This window comes from Procambarus clarkii, chromosome 60, assembly GCF_040958095.1.
Source record: "Procambarus clarkii isolate CNS0578487 chromosome 60, FALCON_Pclarkii_2.0, whole genome shotgun sequence".
Classification (NCBI taxonomy): Eukaryota; Metazoa; Arthropoda; class Malacostraca; order Decapoda; family Cambaridae; genus Procambarus; species Procambarus clarkii.
The window spans coordinates 14,011,878-14,034,557 of record NC_091209.1 but is presented as its reverse complement, the minus strand read 5'-3'; the positions used below and the strand labels follow the sequence as shown (position 1 = coordinate 14,034,557).

General features: G+C 38.9%; 1 protein-coding gene across 2 annotated transcripts in view; it reads right to left on the bottom strand.

Annotated features, from left to right (window-relative positions):
• The window catches only part of LOC123766841 (rapamycin-insensitive companion of Tor), a 52,318-nt gene that overhangs the window by 24,790 nt on the left and 4,848 nt on the right, over positions 1-22,680 (bottom strand). For both annotated transcript variants that reach the window (XM_045756239.2, XM_045756238.2), the window contains exons 3-15: positions 21,170-21,301; positions 20,541-20,731; positions 19,257-19,488; positions 18,913-19,063; positions 17,199-17,383; positions 14,863-14,993; positions 14,197-14,477; positions 13,345-13,461; positions 11,580-11,762; positions 6,492-6,700; positions 3,589-3,678; positions 2,970-3,171; positions 867-1,036 (exon numbers count right to left, since the gene is read on the bottom strand). In XM_045756239.2, the coding sequence (XP_045612195.2) occupies positions 867-1,036; positions 2,970-3,171; positions 3,589-3,678; positions 6,492-6,700; positions 11,580-11,762; positions 13,345-13,461; positions 14,197-14,477; positions 14,863-14,993; positions 17,199-17,383; positions 18,913-19,063; positions 19,257-19,488; positions 20,541-20,731; positions 21,170-21,301 (2,274 nt within the window). The remainder of the gene's footprint in view (positions 1-866; positions 1,037-2,969; positions 3,172-3,588; positions 3,679-6,491; positions 6,701-11,579; positions 11,763-13,344; positions 13,462-14,196; positions 14,478-14,862; positions 14,994-17,198; positions 17,384-18,912; positions 19,064-19,256; positions 19,489-20,540; positions 20,732-21,169; positions 21,302-22,680) is intronic.

Below are 22,680 nucleotides of genomic sequence, written 5' to 3'. Positions count from 1 at the left end.
TAGAAATCGAAGGTACGCTTAATTATTCCAAGTGTTTGGTTAACTTTTTTAACTGTTGTTCCTACCTGCCATGCAACTTTCATCGAGTGGTGGATTTTAACTACAGGTAGGCATGTGCCTGAACACATGCCCAAGACTCGCCACCCGAGTAATGAAAAACAGACACGAAGTTCATGGTAAGACGTCTGCAAAGCTACCGGAGAATGGTGGAGGGATCCTCCACCACAACACTGACACTACTTCACACTAACAACCAATGGCCTCGTCAGATCAAGTGGGTTGCTTGCCTAGGTTTGTATGCTTCCAATTAAGCAAAAACCCTTTAAATTCGGTGCTTGTCAAAGTGTGAGAATGGGCTGCAGTCAAAACTTTAGTTTTTGTAAATTTGTGTGTATTAGAACTGCCAATCTAGACAAACTGGAATATCTTGACTGATTGGACACCTAATTTATTGAATCAGGTTATAACCAGGTATGAACCCCTCCATTTTACCTGGGTTTTAAATTGGACCAGGTTATACTGGAGTGGGAAGCCACAGTCTTGGTTTTAGACTTGAAAATTAACACTTGTTTATTTTATGTAGGTCAACTTTTCATCCAACAAATATTTTTAAAATAAATAAATATAATTAGTTCTGTAAATGAGTAATAACATACTATATGGCATTACACTCAGTTAAGCTTTCCATCTGTATGTACATATGTTTGTCTAGTTTGTTATACAGTATCTTGCTCTTTGTTATGATATTTTTAATGATAACTGTACCAGCATCTATTTCTGCAGATCAAAACTAAAAGTACCACAGAGCTTCTATTACATTTAAAGTTACTATTTCACATACTGCACTACACATTTATTAAACTTACTTATAATTGTATGTTGTAGACCACTTATCCAGTAAGGTATTGCTGAAGTTGGCCTCGTGGTATGCCCTAAATCCTCTCGGAGACGAGACCAACTTTGCCATGAGCAGCTGTCCGCGGTCACCCAGGTGCAGGACGGATGGTGGAGCACAGAGGATGGCTTCCAGGTAGTCCTATACAAATCATCGTAAGGAGTAAACTTAACTGTGATCTCCCTAAAACCCTAAAATTGATCTCCCTAAATATAAACCCCAGTAATATAGATATAAAACTTTATAAAATAATGGGATGTACAGAGATCACAATAGCGTGATCCCGGGCGTAGGTTCAAACTCTCATCGCGGCCCTTTTGGATTTGTTCATTTAATGAGACACTCGCCTGGCGTTCCGTGAGCGCTATGTCATGGGTTCGTATCCTGGCCGGGGAGGATTTACTGGGCGCAATTCCTTAACTGTAGCCTCTGTTTAACGCCACAGTAAAATGTGTACTTGGACGAAAAAACGATTCTTCGCGGCAGGGGATCGTATTCCAGGGACCTGCCCGAAACGCTACGCGTACTAGTGGCTGTACATGAATGTAACAACTCTTGTATATATCTAAAAAAAAAAAAAAAAGATGTACCTTAATTGTTATTTCTAAGCATCTATATTATTGGAACCAGTACTATCTCTAATTTAAACTGTTGTTATGCCACAGGGATCTTTTTCCATCTCTTCTTGCAGGATCATAAAAGTTATATAGAGCCACTGGAGAAATCCTACTTAAGCAAAAATGCCAACAGCAACATATTCGTAAAAATCAAACCCCCTACATCATAGGTGACTGGCAAGAAAGCACTATAGTTAGCTACATGTTGACCTGCTTGGATCCCTCAGTTGACAGTAATAAGGTAGCAGTACCCAACACACCACCAAGTTGCTACACCAAATGTTCCTTACACGTACTGGGATGTGTCCAATGTCAGTTGGCAGGAATGAACTGGATTTTCAGACATTTAACCTGTTTTCCTGGTCAGGAGCTGTTCTCCTGTGTGGTTTAGTGTACATGTGAAGTTGAATGCAAGTACTGTTTGCCGGGTTTTGTTGTCAGTCTGAACACCTGCTTCTGCATTTTTGTAATAGATGACAATTGAAGAATACAGTACTGCTTGATGACCAAGTTAATGCTCTTGGAATCAATATACAGTACACTACAATTTGTAGTTTAAGGCTTTCTTTAATCGTTTTTAGAGCCTGAATTAAGACTGTGACTATAAAGAAGACCTTTGGATGTCATGCATGGGTGGCTTATAAATTATATTCACCTTATATAAAGTGAATTTTGAAGTCTTCTTGATTGCATAGTATTAGAAAATCATGACTAACCCAACATTCTTTCCACACAATGATAATTCTTAGTTAATCCAAGAAATATAGCAAGTATTAGTGGCAGGTACTTCCTCTTGTAGCCACAGAACAGCTTATTTCATGAGTTGTCAAACAATTCAAGCTTTACTGTTGCATCTTCAACACGAAGATGCAACAAGACTACAAGGATCAGTACACGAGACATTTGGGAGTGGTTCCTTGTGTACCCATGGGCAGAAAATGGGCAGTTTCTTTCACCTGATGCATTTGTTCACCTGGCAGTAAATCGGTACTTGGGAGACAGCTGCTTCCTGGGGATAACAAAAATGAGGCCTGGTCGAGGACCGGGCTGTCGGGACACTAAGCCCATGAAATTATCTCAAGATGCCCTCAAGATAGATAACCCATATGCTGTAAATTGGGGAGCGTAGCGGAAGAGTAATTGGTAGCTATTGATAATGATGATTAATGATAAACAAATTACAATAATAAACACTACAAGCTATGGCAATAATTTGCCTTGATATATACATATCAAGCATTTCACTCATCAGGCATTTGTTTGCCTAAAATGTTAGCCCATGATATTAACAATTTTAACCGAGTACATATTTAGCTTGAATAGGATTAATTCAGTTGCTCATTCTTACTTAGTAAAAGAATTCAAACCAATTTCAAGGTTACCAATATATACTCAATAACTAAAATTTCAGTTCCAAAACTTTCGTAGTCAGTTATTAAACTTAGTTGCATACTAACTTCATTATCACACGCCTCCTCCAGCACATCCAGCGCTGCCAAGGACACTACACGGCTTTCATCATACAACTGGGCTACCAGCAGCTCTACTCCCCAGCGAGCGAAGTCTGCGGCCCCTACCCGAACTAATGCTCGAAGGAACTGAGTGGCATACACTCGAGCTGACTCCTGGCACCCAGTCAGAATCTTCGTCAAAATTGCTCTGAAAGTACAGTGAAGTTCTATTACATCAGATTTAGAAAGAACATAGATGCAAAGTTGTGGGCTTGTGAAAAGAGTAATGAACCTGTGAGAAAAGAAAATTAAATGATTAAACAAGTTTACGAAAAGAGCAGTGATTAGCATGCAACTCTGTCACTTGGGCATGTTTCTTTACATCTGATGCCTCTCTTCATCTATAAGTCCCTAGGAATTAGGCAACTGTTGTGGTTTGCACTCTGGAATTGGTCAGTTATTGGCCTTAAGAGGACATCAATAAACCTGCCAGGTTTCCTGTCTATGACAAGAGGAAATATGGTAACATTAGCTATATAAAGACAGCTAGATAAGTACAACACACTAAGCTGTAAACCTACAGAGTAATAGCCATAATATCTTTATTAGAAGATGGGGAACTTACCTATTAAGCCCATTGATTGAGTAGTCTAAACAGGTAGATACAAGCTTGGCATACATATCACTCTTTGACACACTGACCAGCTCTTGCAACCTGTAAACAAAAATTTGTAGTTTTTTAAGCAGTTCAAATTACAAGTTACAATTTACAATTTAGTGAAAAAACAACTTAACTATTGGAGAAAGTCCATATGCAAAGTGATGTACTGTTTGTACTTGGATGAGGTTCTGGGAGTTGTTCTTCCCAAGTCCTGCCCAGGGCCAGGCTTGAGCCTTTCACAACACCTCCCTTACTAAAGTAATTGTTCTCACACTGGGGTGTCTGTACCCTAAGTGTTCAGAAAATATGACCCTTTTTGAAGTAAAGGCAAAATAAAACCAGCCCCAGCCTTTTCACTCATTTTTAATTGGTGGTGGTTGTGCTAGCTAGTGGTAGGGAAACTTTCTCCAGTAAAAGCATTTGCTCGAAGGAACTATGCTTGTTTGTTGACCTTTCTCAACGTTAAGTCAATAACACACTGGGGGCTGCTGGGAACGTGAACAACACCGAACAGACTAAGTGGTACAGGAAGAGAACGCGAACACGTCTAGTTTCTGTAACACCATTTCAGGTAGCATTCTTCTGTTATTATGCCATGTGATTATTAGGCTTTCACTAAGCTTTTAACACTATGAAAAATGGGTGTGATATTGCTGGTAGGTCCACAGTAAAAAGCTAAAATGGGACAAGATTATTTAATCATAGGCTCTCTTATATACTGAAACTGTTCCTTTCTAAAATATTTATACAAGACAAATATAATAACCATGTCATTTAGTTGGGTAAGAACTGCTTTGACAGTAAGTGTACTTGACAAGCTTAGCAATAGATAACTGCTTCATTCATTAGGAAGAACTCCCCCTTAATAAATGTTCTCAGTGTTGTCATAATGGTCTCAACACTGGGGGATGTGGAATTAATCAATTACATTTGAGTGCTTCTATATACACCAATAAAAGAATACTTGGAATGCAGAATACAACACACAGTAGAAGGTAAACAGCTATGTGAACAAACTTTAAGGAACACACTAATATTAATGACAGTAAGATCCTAACATACAACACGGAGGCTAGCCATATACAAGGTTGTGGTGTTTAAGACAATGAGAAGGACACTTTATTAAGGAGAGGGACACTTGATAACACTGGTCTACAGCCAAAATGCTTCTGAAACAAAGTCAATCTGGACTAATTCTGGGTCATTGAGAACGGAAGTGTTTAAAACTGTTGATTAGCCCTGCATTTCATCCATGACAAGTCTTAAAAGCTGTTTTGCTGCATAACAAAGTACTTTGTTATCAGTTTCATTGGGTAATGCAGCCCATACAAGGGAAACTTATGACAACAAAGCAGTTTTGAGTGATAACCAACATCAGTGGTGGCTCTGTGTCAACTTGGAGGTTGTTGCTCTCCTAATGGGTCTGCAGGGAGACTGGATGAAAAACATTAAGCATCCACCATTCGTTGAATCCAGCAAGATTTTCTTACCACCCTTACACATAAAACAATAGCTAATCAGCAATTTGAATTATTATATTTGAATTCAACACATCAAAATGCACGATAAACGGCTTTATATGCAGATGATGAGTCACAATAACATGCCTGAAGATATGATGACTAAACCACACATCAGAAAAAGAGAGAAACGATGATGTTTCAGTTCATCCTGGACCATTATCAAGTTATGAAATAAAAGAGGAAGGTACAGGTGAATATACAAGGTAGGAGTAAGATAAGAGGTGGTGAGCAGGTAAAAGAAAGGTAAGAATTCTTATCTTATTCTTACAACATCCTAATATTACCTTTATCTTACCTGCTCCTCGCATCTCATTTTATTCTCTTATATATATTTGCCTGTACCTTCCTTTCTTCTATCACACGACTTGATAATGGTCCAGGACGGACCGAAACGTCATCATTTTTCCATTTTCCGATGTGTGGTTTGGTCATCATAAACAGCTCTATTTCATCTCCGAAACAGGAGATGAAACAGGATAGGGTTAACCTATCTGTAAGGATGATAAATCACTAGCTATACAAAAGGCAAGGCTTGAGAATTGGAATCACCAAAGGAGGGAATGGTGTCCAATCAGTTATGCCACATACCAGGTATTTAAAGTATGACATAATCCAGGGTTGAATGTCACGAAACGTCTTTCTGGTGGGTCCCCTCGGTGGCTTTCTGAAGCCAGCTGCCGAGGGGAGCTCTCGGAAAAAAGGGGTCTCACATATTTTGATGGTTGTCAAAATTATATAATTGCTTGCATGGGGGTCAAATGAAATACTGTTTGATTATGATTAAAGGCAACATTCATGACTGCCATTAAGTATTTTTACAAAAATATGAATCGGGTAAATCGGCCAAAAGGCCAAGGGGTCTTTGAGGATTACTTATGCCTGGGATATAGGCAAACAAAAAACAACTACAATATATATTTCTTAAACACCTGGAAACTTGCTGTATTTATATTGCTATGTTTAAATTTGTTAATAATTACATTTTGATTTACTTTATAACAGACTGCAGAATTATCAAATTAACTACTGTAATTTACTAAACATATTAATGGGGTTCTTACCGACAGTCTTGATATGCTCTGTGATGAAGACGAATTGCGCTACATGAACATCATTAGCAATATGCGTATTGTAATGGAAGTTGGATCTCTGGTCGGCATAATTGTACAGATACTGAACATGAAAATACTAACATACAACGAAATGCAGCCCAACAGAATGTATCCTGCATGGATAATGTTAAATTATAGATATACAATGGAGGTTTGTTATGAATTTACACTTTAACACCTGACTTTTTCATCCTTATTTCACTAATTGAATCAGAACTTGACAATTACTCACTGTTCAAAGATTCCAGCTTTCAGAAGCATGTCGTATCCACGCTGTGAGCGAGACAGTCTACCCAGAGCAAGAAAATAATATTGTGCAGTGGTGGTGTTAAGGCGCGATGGTGAGAGAACCGCATCGTGGAGTGGACACTCGCATACAACACACGTCAGGTTTGTACTCACGTCCACTAATAATTCTTCAAAGTGTTTACCACATTCATCCTGTATTTTGAGATGAAAAGCCTGGTACAATTGATGTTCAGAGGAGAAAATAATGAACACTCTCAGCCTTGAAAGTTCATGAAATAATTACATGCAAAAATACTCTCAGAGGCCTTAACCATAAAGGTCACCAGTAGTTAAGCTGTCATACAAAGAACGGATTTTTCAGCCATTCCACACAGTTATTCTTTAAAGCAAGCTCCTACTGGCGTCTAGTTAGGATCTTGCACAGCCAGAGCAGTCGGCATTTCACACCAGAGCAGCAGAGAACTGTTCAAACAGTCCCTGTTAGGTTATACTGATGCTAGCGACACTACAGCATACTAATTCCACCCCAAAATGGAGACAAAGGCTAGAAAAATTGACCAAGAAAGGAAAAGATGACGTTATATAAAGAAAAATTGTGTCAGGAAGAACATGATAATGTGACCACACTGGGGTATACTGCTATAGTCTGTTAGGCCACCTTGAGCAGTGGCTGGGATGACACTGGCAGACAGTGGTTTCAAATCATTACCACCTACCCCTTTGAAAGATGACACATCTGATCTAGACACTCCACATGCAAAGTTATTCAACGACTGGAATTCCCCGAGTGAGTATACTGCAGTGGTGATGTAAACAACAGGACTGGGAACCAGGGTTAAAGTGGCTACAGGGTAGTAAGCCATGAGGCTCAATAAGTGTCCAACTTCTCAATGGGCAAGAATATTGATTTCAACCTTGACAAATTATGCCCACTATGAAAGTGCCTAGATTATGAAATGGAGTCACACATGGACAGCTGATGGTTCCACAAGGATTTAAAAATATCTACCTGGAGAGGGCCAAACATGGAACATATCCAAGAAATGGAAACCTTGTCAACTCCCATTTTGTCCAAAATGGGGAAAACTGGGCAAGGCCATCTGGAAACACATTTAGCAACCTGAGAATGTTGACCACTTGGTGGCTAAAAGCCTGAGAATCCGTAAGAGAAGCTGTAGTTTATGTTCACCTCAACAATGTAAGACCAGGAACAACTGCCATTTGAGAATGCAAAACTATATTATTGTCATTGTGAAGACACACCCAGACCTTTTGAAGATATGTGTATTTGAAGGCAATCCAAGCAACAACCATATCTTGATCATTCACGTGCACCCACATCAAAGACCCGTGCCCTAGGACAGTATGAACATTGCTAGAGGAAAAGCAACTTCCCACACTGGACATGTCACTAAAGAGCTATAGAGATAGGCCCATGATCGTTCAGAGAACTGAATTCCCAAATAGCCATCAAAGAAATTCTCTAAGGAGGGACTGGATGCAGGAATTCCTAACCAGAAGCCAACAAATACGTTGATTTACCTGTTCAACACTTTCAACCACATGTATCTCAGAGGGGTACTTTGAACAGGCAAAATTGAGCCTGCTTATTAGACTCTTGAAATCTATTCATAATAAAGCACTTCTTGATGATCAGCAGAAGATGGAAAGCTAGCTTAGTAAGAGTTCACTCCATAAGAAAGATAAAAAGCTTCCCTCAAGTCCCGATCAAGACCCAACCACATCAGTTGTTTACCACTTCAATCCTGGACCAGCAGAAACTATCACAAACTGGAGCCCAAATTAACCAGAAATGGTTGAAGAGGTTTTGAATTATTATTAGAGTTTCCTATGGGGGATCTCAATGCTGAATTGAATCTTCTCCAGTGCTTCCCAACACCAGTATAACCCTACAGGTGTGTGTTAATTAATCCTAGCGTTAGGACAGTGTCTTGTCCTACCCTGACCATTTGGACCCCAGTCATATTTAGCCTTAGGCCTAGAGGGGGACCAAGGTGATTAACTCATTTGTTTTAATTTTCCTTTGATGTGCATCTGGCGAGTGTATAATCAAACCATAGATACAGTCTATGGTTTATTAAAGAGCTTTATTATAGAACTAGTTTTTGCAGTTGCTCCACTGATATCTCCATGCACTTCATATTTCAAGTCTAGGTGCTCAGAATAAACTATTCAGTATGTGTTGATTCAATAGCTCATGTGAAGTGTAAATTTATTTGACTACATTTCTTATACTCATTAACAAAGTTATATAATGTTGAGCTTAAGTGAGTGGCTACTGGTGTGCCAGACTAATTAATTTAAATGATACAAGAATTATTTGAAAAGTTTTCTTTACCAAATTCCTACAACAATCACTGCAACAGTAATAGGAAACTTGCAAAAAAAAAAAAAAAAAAAAAAAAAAAAAAAAAAAAAAAAAAAAATCGGAAAATATAATTTTTTAAACCTACATGCAACACTGGCGACAAGCAGCGCTCTTTCCTTAACACAAAATATTATTGAATTAATAGATAATAATTATAAGGTGCAAAAAATTAAGCTACTAGTAAAGATGAAAAATTCATTTCAGAGCACTGCACTTAGTTGCTTCCTAGGGCTGTCTCTGCCACCTATGTCAAGCAGGGCAATATCACGACACCGGAGAAAGGTCAATACAGTTTGCAATGACATTGGAAGCTTGCATCATAAACTACAAGTCTATAAATATACGAGATGTCTAGGACCAGAGAACCCTGTTGTGGATGTGGTGGTGCCATCAGTGGGCTGGTGGAAGGGTGGCCCAACTGGTGATTAGTAACAGCTCACCATTGGCAGTCACTTGTGATGCCAAGTAGGGTTTGGAAGAGCTCTTCCAATTCTTATGAATGGTCCGCAAAGCTTCAAGTCTTCTCCATTTCACCCGAACATCAATAAAGCTCTGCATGGAGTGCTTGAAAAGTTGCCTGTGGTGCAGGTGTCAGAATGTCGCCCTGTCCAACTGTTACCAATCCGGTACTAAATGATCTTAACTTAGGGAGCAACTGAATGGGATAGCTCAGAAATATGTATAAAGAAAGAAGTCTTAAATTTGACTTTACTTTAATCATAAGATATCATTATCATCACTCCTGTTTCCAACTTTCATGAGATATGGAAACACTGCTTTCCATACTAACTCCAGAGAAAATCAGTACCTACACACTAATATGATCACTGGATTAAATGGGGGAGACAGCTAAAAAAAAACAGAGAATCAGTACAGTATAGTATATTAAAATGTTAGAGATATCCGGAGAGGCACCCATTCATTTACAAAATATTCCTCTCTTAAACATCACACAGCCAGCATCAACCATTCCCAACATACCAGCCACAGTAGGACTAACAACCTCACAGACTAGGTGAGTGCTCTTTGTGAATTGTGTACAAAAATTTCACATATTAACTCTAGCCTTTTACCTACCTACCTAGTGCACTGTTCCCACTCGAGCTCCACTTCCTCACTATTTGTCCTCATCTTCCTGGCGTTCTTTGATACAAATATCTATGGCTAAAAGAAAACAAATCTGCTATATACACCACACATTTTTATATATATATATATACAATTTTCTTGCACATTTGCAAGTAGGATAACTAATCCTTGGTCCTGTAACAGTGTTCTAATGTCCTCAGTTCACAGCCAAGATTCCCAAGTTCAATCCCCAGGCAGAACAGAAGCAACTGTGTACATTTCCTTTCACCTCATGAACCTGTTTGCCTAGCAATACAGGGGAGTTAGGCAACTGTTGTGGATTGTATCTTGGGGAAGGTCAGTAGGTGGCCTAGAGTGCTCCTTGATAAGCCAAAGTATAGGCTTCCTCTCACCTGCAAATGATAATTATCTCCATTCCAAGGAGTGCAGTTTAGGTGCTTTCAAGCAGTTCTAGTCATTTAAGTGCATCACTGATTCTATAAGGGTTTTAAAATATATCTTAAGAGACCTGGACAATATGCTACACACATGATATAGCACCAGCACTTTACCTTGAAGAATATCATCACTGGTCTGGCATCTGTTTTGAATGTCTTCATTATCTTGCTAATTTGCTTTAGTGTTTAATGAAGCAGTAGGATACTAGATAGTGTGAATGATATAAATGGATGAGTGATATTTTCATTTTTAAATGTCTAGAAACTTTTTTTTTTCCACTACAGAATATTATTCAGCTCTTTCTCTGGGTTAATGGATTTCTGCTCCATGAGAGTGTGGAACAGGGTAACAATAACTGATGGATAAAAAATCACAACTAATTAGAACCGTGCTGTGCAATTTTTTATCCTGATAGGTGACCTTTTCAGTGTTCCATGCCTGAAGAGAAACCGATTTCATGCACACATGTAAATTAACAAACATAAACAGTGTTACGCTATGTTCCATTAATCAAAAAACAGTAACCTTATTGAATATGTAAAACAATCTAAATATTGTCAATGCTTGGTAATCTGAATTATATGGGCCCCACCCCTACTTGAGTTAGCTGAATATCTTACCAGGAATGTCCAAAGATTAAAACAAATTTAAATTCTTGTACTACAGCCCAGTTATTCCTGTCGTTTAACCTCTTATTCCCACTGTTTACCTAGTTACTCCCGCCATATACTTGAAGATGACCATGAATTCATTCGGGTTACCGAAATTCAGATTATGAAGCTCTTGCAGTACAGTACAGTCAACTCCCAGTTTTACACAAGAGGATTTCAGCCATCAGTTAGTTTCATGTGATCAACAACAAGTTCCACATTAGCAACATTCAGTTTCATAAGGTCAACAACCAGTTATACGTAATTAACTATTCAGTAATTTGTAACAAAAATTCTGGTTCTGGAAAGTATTTTTAATTTCCTAAAGGATCCTTGAAATACTATGCAGATTCGTAAACATGATGGGAATGCATTCCTGTGTAGAACCGGGAGCACGCTATACGACAGTTATCAAGCAAGGAAGGCTCTTGCTACCTTTATCTCAGTACTCTTAAAAGATATGTACTGTTACATATGTTACTGGAGGGTAGCCGTGTGTCCATACCTCAGATGCACCCAGAAGAAAGTCACAGAAGTGCAGCAGTCCTTGAGCAAACACTTGTGCAAGGTCATGTGTGAGGTCAACATTGGCAAAGAGTCCTGAGCTTGGCTTGTAAAAATGCAAGATACGTCTCACGAAGAGTCTGTAGCTGCTGTCATCCAACCGTTGCAAGGATGATGTAGGCCACTGTAACATTCAACATGATATTCTTACTAACAATATGCTTATGTATAAATTCATTTAACAGAAACTCACCCAGTATAAATATGACCATAATAATAATACAGTAATATCAAGCAACATCATCCCTAAAGCCTGAGGCTGTATGAAACTGTGATCCTATGTCACTGTTGTTACACAGAATATACTGTACAAGAGATGGCCATGTGAGAGAAACCCAAGCCAAGTTTCTCAACAATTACTAAACACTAAGAAAAAACTGACTATATTACTTTATATCTACAAGACAGCAAAAATATACCTATTACACTATACACAATAAAAGAAATTATGAGCATTCAGAATTTGTTCAAATAACAAGACAAAGAACTGGCCTTGCACTTCTAGCGAGAGTTCCACAGTGGGAACAAGGCTCAGATACAACTGGGATAGACCGCCGACTTTTTCCTTCATTGTCTAAAATTCAAACAAAGCAGCCAAAATATATTAAACCTTTCAAGGTCATACCAATATGACTTACTTCACATATAATTCAGATACGGAATTTTGCATTTGTGCGCTGCTTCCTGTTAGAAAACTGACATGTTTATATTTCTCGAGAGATAAAAGTAACAAAAAAATTTAGTATTATTCCTGCTCAATTACTTGCAGCTCAAACAAGATTATCTTCATTCAGAAAGATAAACAACACAAGTATCAGCAAATAATTAAAAAAAGTGGAAAATAGAAAAAAAAATTTGTATATATTTATTTTAAATCACACACACACTCCCTCTCATCATTAATGAATATGGGTACTACAAAAATTTGAAAAGCAATTCCAACATTAATGTAAAATAGCAAAAATTATACCCAAAATTAACAGTGAAGTAGTTTACTTTTCTTTTGCACACTTCAATATAGTAAAAATTTATTAAAAGCATTTTCAGGAATAAGAAATTCCAATACTTCAGGAATAAGTATAACATAACATAACCCGGGAGCCGGTCGGCCGAGCGGACAGCACGCTGGACTGTGATCCTGTGGTTCCGGGTTCGATCCCGGGCGCCGGCAAGAAACAACGGGCAGAGTTTCTTTCACCCATTGCCCCTGTTACCTAGCAGAAAATAAGTACCTGGGTGTTAGTCAGCTGTCACGGGCTGCTTCCTGGGGGTGGAGGCCTGGTCAAGGACCGGGCCGCGGGGACACTAAAGCCCCGAAATCATCTCAAGATAACCTTAATATGGGGAGGTCCATCAGTGGTTTCTTAGGCACTGGTACCTCAGACCCAATACAATCTTACTGGGCATCTAAGACTATCTCACGGCCTACTAGGGGGCCCTGGTATGATCTGATGACTTGGCAGTTCTACTGCTTATGCTTTGGGAAGTTACTGTGGGACTTGACCCAGAAAGAAAAATGGGGAATGAAAAGCACAATAAATATTAAATGTCATTTGTCTAATGATTGCCTTCCAATTTCTATTATGATATAGTAGAGGATTATCATACTTATTTCACAACCAGCACTTCCCTACCCGGAGTAGGATAGGGAAGTGCTGGTTGAGTAAATGGTAAAAAGAGTAAATGGTTACTCATTATTTCCTTACCCTGAGTACAGGAATGATGAGCTCCCACTTCCACGTGTGTGGGTCTCTTCCGAAGATTAGCACCTGTGAATCTTTCAAGGTCTGGTGGATTAACTCGTCGTGGTCTTTCCCCAACCACTGTAAGGACAAAGGACATCTAAAGTGCCAGCGTGATTTTAAATTTTGTTTTTATCATCATTTCTATCATGATTCTCAGTCTTCTTAATTAAATATACAACCTCATCTTTGTCAACTATTCTAAGAATGTGAATATTCATCTTCTTAGTGTATAGCCATTATTAGAGAACTGTGTGTCATTATTACAATAACGTGACACACTGTATCAGAAAATATTCGAGCTGTACGACGAGACCAAACCCGCATCTTTGAACGTCTCGGACATAGGCATACCACTGCTTGGACCATCATGGGCTTAACATTATTCTGGTCGAAATACTTTTAAGCCCATCATAGTCTCACTGGTAATGGATGATGCGCCTGAGAGGTTTAGGGATGCAGGTTCAAACCCATTATATGGCTTCAATATTTTCTTCTAAACATAAACCAACTAAAATTGTTTTTCAACAAAGAAAAAGTCACAAGCAATTACATATTGAACGTAATTTGTTTCATAAATTTACCTATTTACCCTATACACTATCTACTCATTACTCTTCATTACTAAGATCTGCTCATTACTCTTGCAACAAATGTTGGAAGCTGATCACTATAATTGCCACTAGAAAATCCTGAGGTGAATACACAAGATGGACAAAGACAGCTCTTTAAATTGAGAAAAGGAGAACAGAAAGGTATCGATAGAAGCTGGATGACGAGATGGTTCAAATCATGGTTCAAATCTACTCTACGTACCTTGCTAAGTTTGGCACTCGATGTGGAAGTGTACACTTTAGGGATGCGCTCCTTGGATTTAGGTGAGCACTGAATAATGTGTGATAGGTAGAGACTAGTGGAAGTATTATGGGGGTTTTGTCTAGCCCGAGCCAAAATCAACAGAGCCGTGATAGCCTGCGTGGCTCGCATGCGCTGAATAGAATCATGGCTTGCTGCTCTCTCCAGCAAAATAGGAAGTGAATGAGAAACAGAGCCACACTCTCCAGGCAAATTTTGGTTAGCTTGGTGGAGCAATTCACCTGTAAGTAACAGACACTAAATCAGTATGCAATCTCCTTAACCACCATACTTTTAAAAGCTACTTTTAACTTAACATTTTATTACTGACAAAGTAGGTGAAGGGATGACGACGTTACGGTCTGTCCTGGACCATTCTCAAGTCTCAATCGACTTGAGAATGGTCCAGTACGGACCGAAACGTCGTCGTCCCTTCACCTTCTAGTGTGTGGTTTGGTCAAACTACTTCAGCCACATTATTGTGACTTATCGCCTGCATTATTACTGACAATTTTTCTTTCCTTTCTGGTAATCACACAGAAATAATAAAACAATGAAATTATTACTTTTTAAAGTTGTTTGTTAACAAGACTTATTCAAAGCATAATTAAGTTATCAGGAACTTACCCAACAATATTGTGGTCCGGACTGACAGAGGCGCCGAACTTGTAACAATGACTTCACACAAAGCAGGAAACAGATCAACACACATCAACGTATAGAGTACCAGGGCTAAGTGGTTCTGGATAATATTTGGTCTGTAAAATTGACAAAAATGTGATTTGTAACACAAGACTAAGAAAAGTCACTAGATATATACACAACAGTAAATAAATACATTAATTAGATATGCTTTGATCATAGGTTATTAAGGGAGGTATTCGTAGCTCCCAAGCCATGCTGGACACTCACGTTCTGTTATGTATTTATTCTAGAAAGTGTCAATGGACGTAGTTAAAACTCTTTCATTATATTTCCTTTCCATCTGTGACAGAATGAGTGTTTCCTTCCATTGTATGAACCCTACATAAATTTCCAGCTTCTATCGATATCTTCCTGTTCTACTTTCCTTTGTCCATCTTGTGTATTCACCTCAGGATTTTGTAGTGGCAATTATAGTGATCATGAAATGAGTTTTATCACTGTCCATTCTGCTGTCATATTCCAGATGGTAATTCACCAAACACAAGAGGCCAAGGACCCTGACCAGCATTGTGGTTATCCAACCAACCATTTTAAGACCTGTCAGTGAACAATTCAAGTACACGAAAAGGAAGCTCTTGGGGACCAAACTCTGAAATGCCTGAATGAAACCCCTCTGACAAAAGAGAACTCCCAAGGCAACAAGTGCCCTGAACCATGTAATCCTAGAGCCAGCATTGAGCTGTCAACCAAAGAAAGCAGTTTAAGACCTTCAGCCAAACTCAACTCAGAAGGCTAGACAATGCGTGCAAAGTTGATATACTCAACGAGTAGATTGAGAACCCCCAACAAAAGCCGCCATTTACCCAAAAGCCAATTTATGTAGGGAAGACAGCCGATTCAGAGTAATTTCTGGCAAGAAAATATCCACAACTCTGGCACCTAAAATGAGCCTCAACAACTGGAAACACTGAAATGGAAGGAGTTGGGACTTTGTCCTGTTCAACAGAAAGTCAAAATAAACAAACTCCCATAATATCACATCCCAAGCTAGAAGGCAAAGTAGATGACAAGAGAGAGAGCCCAAATCAGTCATTTGTAGAGGTACATCAAAACACTTATTATCACAATTTGCAGTTAGGACAATGTTTTAGTAGCCAAGTTGATCTCAAAGGGAAAGATCCTCATAAAGTTGAGGATCACACCTTTCATGGTAGAATCTCATTTAGCCATAGAAAAACAAACACTGAAACCTAATGATATGTGCCACCTCATTGACACTACTACCATTTCCCAAATATGAATGCACAAAAGTGGAGTAGACAGCTATCCCCATGCCAAGGTATGTCTGAGGCCCATGAGGGAACCACTGACTGATAAAACATTGGTATCTATCCAAGCCCAAGCATTGACGGTGCAGGCTTCCCGAATATCCTGATTGCATCTCCCCGACACAGACTCACTAGAGCTCGTTACCAAAGGGCTGATGGTACCAACAAGGGCAACTCCACTGACAACTTCCAACTACAGGCTAGGGGCCCGATCGTAGACCAACAACCTGGGCTATAGGTTCAGAAACAAAGCATTTAGACCGGAAATTGACACGTCATAACCATTAATTCAACCAGGGGGCCAACATTTTTCCAAGAGCCCTAAAAGTAGCAACATTTGTCCTTTCTGCCAAAACACCTCGTTTTGGTTGAAGCAAAAGAAGCAAAAGGCTTCAACCAAAACAAGGTATTAAGGCAGGAAGGACAAATGTACACCTTATGTACATTTACACATTAAGGACAAATGTACACAATTGACTTGAGAATGGTCCAGGATGGACCGAAACATCGTCATCCCTTCACCTTCTAGTGTGTGGTCTGGTCAACAATGTACACCCTATGAAACCCATTGCACATCCTCATTAGTACAGAATGAATGCAAAGGCATGTACTTTTGACAAGTCATTCAGGGTTGGATTGAGAATTCTCCAGTGGGTTCATTCATGTAATATGCTGAATAGATATTTAAAAAGGAAATCTTCTGCATCCTGAATTGGAAAGCAACATTGGCCTAGGCAGTAGCTTGCTATGTCACGGGAAAACGGGATACTGCCTAAGGGACCCATTTAGTAGCCTAAACTCAGAAATAAGGAGAAAACCCATTAGGTATCTCTTACTTTGGATACCTAATAATTATTTAAGGCAAGTACAGTAGCCAATTCTAATACAGTATATATTTATATACAGTATTATCATTAATGTATATAATAGTTACCGTGCAATCTTGCCTAAAATCTCATTATTATACAAGGTTAATTTAGGCAAGCTTACCTAAACTTGGCAATGTGAGGTAAGACTGCCCGTGCCTCTGCTGCCACGAAGCCTTCGTGCAATCGCCACATGTCGGTGTCTGATGCAGAGACAGACACGTGATCAGAAAGAGCGTCATCATAGTCACCAGTCCATTCCCCAAGGGGCACTCTAAACAATTCGTACAGCAGCTCAATAATAGCTTTCTGCAAATATATTGGTTCCTGGTTAAAATACATTAGTGGATACTTATTACTGATAAACTGTCCTGGCACCTTTAATACATACAAAATGAAAATCTGCTGTTGTGGAGCCTTTGAAATACTTTCGGAAGAAAAGCTACAATTCTACAATTGTCTACATAGCTACAATTATCTACAATTTTGATAAATGTTTTCAGCTATGATGATATATTTAATTACATCAAATCAAATGAAGCATATTTAAAGCATTTTAAAGCACTGAATTACAATGCATTAAGTGATTAACAAACAGCTTATATGTATATTAATGAGAAATAGACAAATATTTAAATTTAAAACTATAGTACAGTACTTAAATAGTAATACAATACAGCAGAAGCTCGCCAAAAATGTTCAGTGACGAGTATACTGTATCTAGGTACCCTAAACAACATCAGATTTGAATAACTTATTTCAATAACCCTGAAGCCAGTAGGCAATAAGCCTACGAGATTTACAGTACCTCATATCTCAATAACGGCAGCTTACTTTGTATTAACTAAACAGTTTATGAGCTCTGAAGCACCACAAGGCTATCCAAAAAAATAAGACCATTGCATTGACAACAACCATGCAGCACTTTGAAGCTTAAAGTGTTCAGCAAGTAAAGTGTTCAAGCCACCATGATAGAGGTAAGTGGTACAGATCTCAAAGGAATCTGAAGGTGTATTGTGAATCCCAGCTCATAATAACGCAGTCAACACTGCTGATGCTGCAAGCCAATGTGTAATATAAGGTAGGTGGATGCCGTGGAACCAAACCCCAAAACCTAGAAGATGAAAGAGATCATGAGCCATCCTGTGTGTTTTCCGAGTCCATGAAGTGTGACCACCACAGAAAGCTATATATAATGCTTTTAACTACACATAGTGCAAGGGGAACACCATACATCCAAAGTTCAGTTGTCCTAACATTAGCCCAAGTTGCAACTCAGGAAGTGTCAGAAGGAAAGCCAAACCACCTATCTGGAATGGGAATAAATGCTCCCAAGCAGACGTGACATCAAAGGTAATGGCAACAGAAGAGACACAATTGCTGTCTGGGACTCTGGGGGACATGGGATGCCACCTGGTGGTTGTTGGGAGAACTGGGACTGAGACAGTGTGTCTATTACAACTTTCCATCAGATTGACTATCCTCACCACAATACAATCTACATTAGATGTAGATTGTATACACACACCACAATACAATCTACATTAGATGTAGATTGTATTGTGGAGACTTAACTATATGTGCAAGTCACTTGAGCAGTTGGTTGATCTGCACAAGCTCCCCCTCATGCCTCTTTTGAGGGTCCAGGCATCAGTCCTGGCTCATTAGGCCAGGAAGGTCACACAAACCTCATGTCAAAGGGGCAGCCCTGTGCTGTTAGTACCCTGCAAGCTCTGACAGACTATCGAGGTGGCCAGCACAGAAAGACAATGCAGCATAATAAATGCCCTTTCACACAGTTCAAAAAATATAGCACATAATATAAACTTAAAACCTACCCTAGTATCTTCATGGTTGGGATAAAGCAATGCTATGAGAGACCTGAGAGCTGCTGTATCTGGCTGACAGAGGGCTACCAGCCCTGGCCATGATCTCAGGCACACCAGCACACCCAACTTCCCAGCCTGTGTTCTCAACTCACGCTCCTCACTAGAAAAAAAAAATAATGTATAATGAAGACAAATGTTTCCAACATGGACCCAAAATAAAAAAAAATATTACATATACTGTATTCTTTTACACACATACAGGTGGCCAGGCATAAGTGAATGTTACTGTATTAAATACGAGTTAGGTAAACTGGTACAAATACTGTACAGCATAGCACTTCTATTCAACATACCTTTTGCTATAGTATTCCAGATCATAGCTTGTATGTTTGTAATGAAAGTCAGAGAATGGTGCAAGGATCATGTGCAACTGAGAGCAGTGTGGTCTCCACTCGGGTGTGTTGAGGAGGTAGAGTATGGCACCCAGAAGAGCTTCGTTAATCCGTGGCATCCCGCAGTCTAAGATGTTGTGCAGCAAGACGCCCACTCCGCCACACTCCACAAACACACCCGTATTTAGCACAGCTTAAAATTCAACATAAATAAGCAGTCAGAATTTACTTTGAGTTACAGTATTCAAATACAGTATAACCATGACAATATTGGTTTATTAACATTTGTAATGTGCATTGTACTCTATTTTAGTGTTAGTTATGTTTATATCTTATTCTTTTGTTTTCTTGGCAATATTTAAATATGTCAGAATTAACAAACGGAACAAATATATTAATAAGGATAGCAGAATTTATAATTTAAACAAAAATATTGGAATAAAACACATCTATATAGGAGGCTTATTAATTTTAATGCACTCAAACTGCTGCCAATCCAGCCGACACCAACAGATATACACATAGTAAAATAGGAGCCAAAATAAAGAAAACCCTACTCCTCTGCTATCCTCTTCCACCCTTTTCCATTTATACCTTTTATGGTAATCTTAAATTAATTCCTCTTTCAGCAAAGCAACCAAGCAAAAGCAAAATGGCAAAGCACTGTACAGCTACTTAGGGTGCCATTCCTGTAATAAAGCACTGAATGTAATAAAATTGCCTCCGCCCCTTTTATTTTTAGTAGCAGCACCTGTTCCCACCGTGTCACTGACTTTTTTTGAAGGTTCAGTATTACAGCTCACAAGTGAGGAAGGCAGGTTGCAAATTGGGAATCCGGGTGGCCTGGGTAGTCTCCTGTTGTGGTCTGGCGAGTTGAAGCTGGCTTTGTTCAACCACTTGTACCGTTTTTCCTCATTCCACTCCTTTCTTATAAGCAATGGTTTGACATGTGTTCCCCAGGACTTTCTGGTTGATTTTTCTTAATTTTGGAGTCAAACCCTAATCTTTATACTGTATTTCCTTGGCCTCACCGAGAGTACCAGATTCTCGTCCTAGTGGGCATGTGTACTCAAGATGCCTAGTACAACCTAAAAGCTCAGTGGTACCAGTGTTTAAGCTCTGGAAAGCTACCAAGAGGCTGACCAGAAAGAGGCATTTCACTACATTCAATGCTGGATTTTAAACTGCATGTAACTTCGAGCGCAAAATTGTAACCGAATTTAAACTTCACTATAATAAACACACCCATTTCATTAAGTGTAGCAAGAGCAGATCTAAGAAGCCTGTCCCTCTCCTTGGCTCCATCACGAGCAATGGCAATAAGGCAACGAGCCAGAGCTTCCGGGAAGAGACTGGGAGCCACCTGCAGCATTCGGCGTGCTAGTCTCAGACTCTGAAGACGTTCTATTTGATTATCAAGCATGATATCCATGCACCTGAAATATTTAAGAAAAATTTAATCATATACAGTTCAGCACTTGCAAGAAAAAAAAAAAAAGTACAACTATTCTAGGATAAAAGTGGGCAGAACAAAGTTCCAAAAGGACAGAATTCCTGGAACTGGGTTCATTATAAGGATCTCGACTGGAAAAGTTGGTCCTTTTATCCAGGCAGGATTGAAATTGGGAGAAATGGTCCGTTTAAAGCAATTCTGGATGGTTCAATGTTCCTTGATTTTTTTTTTTTTTTTTAATTTTGTAAAACTGGAAGAGGACTAATAAAGTGCCTTATTTATAATTACCAAATGTCAGTTCAGTATTTAACATTTTATATAGCAAAAATTATGCACCTGTTATTTTAAATCAGTATCATACCCTGCACCATACCCTACATGCCACTAATCACCAAGAACACCACTGTTCACCATCATTTACCTGATAATGAGGGGTACAGTATTTACTGTTATAAGTGCTTGCACATCCTCTGGTGTCTGGATAAGGTAACGCAAGAGTCGAAGGCCACCTGCACGCACCTCCTTTCCCTCATGGACTAGACAGCATCGTAATCTGCAAATAAAATAAACAACTTATATTAATATGAAACACTCCCTTGCCAAGCTGTATTATTATTCCCATTGTCTTGGACAGGAAGCCTGTACTTAGGCTTATTGAGAGGACCCCCCCCCCCTCTCCCTAGGTTGTGGGGGGTACACAACCTAGGCCAACTACAGACCACCTCCAGGATGTAAAACTACTACAAAATTGCCAAAATATTCAACTATTCATCAGGATATGTATTGTGATAATAGAATGTACCCGGAACTTGGAGTTCTTAGGCAAGTAAAAAATTTTAATTTTCTAATTTATCCAAACTGAACAAAAAAGGGTGAAGGAGGTGTCGCGACACATTCAAAATGAGGACAACCAAGAGGACTATGTCCCAAGAACAAGGAGACGCCATAAGCTCCACCCATCACCAAAGAGGAAGGGAGGGACCAACAGGAGACCACCTAGTACCTTTGTAGTCGGAGATAAGAATCAAACCCCTTGGGAAAGCTAGGTGCTGTAATATCAGTCAGAAAAGGATGCCTTGCAATCACCCAGAATGCCTTTGGGATAGAAAGCAACCTTCCATATGAAAGAAAAGGAGTGACAAATCTGTTAAAACCCAAAGCCCAGTACTGTATCTGGAACAAGAAAATTAAAAAGCGAGTATCAATTCTAGGAGTCACAAATTTATTTTTATCAGAATGCAATTCATTCATTCATTCATAAACCAGGTAAAACCAGTACAGTAATTGATAATCATTTGACAATAATTCAGTTAATTAGTATGAATTAAAATGGCTGATCTATTCTTAATCCTAGTAGCACTGTACTTAATCTAATCACAGATGCATCACATTTGCAAACATTTTATTTTTATTAATTGGCAACATGCTTCTCATTTCCAACACCGAGCCCTATAGGTTCAGAAATCTGTACACCAGTTGACTGACAGTCAAGAGGCGGGACCAATGAGCTGAAGCTCAACCCCCGTAAGCACAACTAGGCGAGTATCAAGCTTATAATTTAAAATAACACCTTTAAAACATATTACCCAGCATAATAAAGTACAGTATAAGATATTAATGCTTTGGTATATTTAATAACTCTAAAAACAAAGGTGATTGTTTTCCTTAATGTTTTGCACATTTTCATGTCTATACGAGGGCTAATGAAAACAGGTACTGTACTAGAAATTCCACAACTCAACAGAAATTAAAGTGCCATGACAGTAAACATTTGTGATTTTACAATTGAAAATGTCAAATAATAAAGTGACATCTGCAGACTAGAATACAGTACTATGGCACCAAAAAGAATTACATGTACTATATTTTAATTCAGTGTATTGTCAGAAGTGTACACCCTGCAATAACCTTTGAAATGGAAGCAAACTGAAA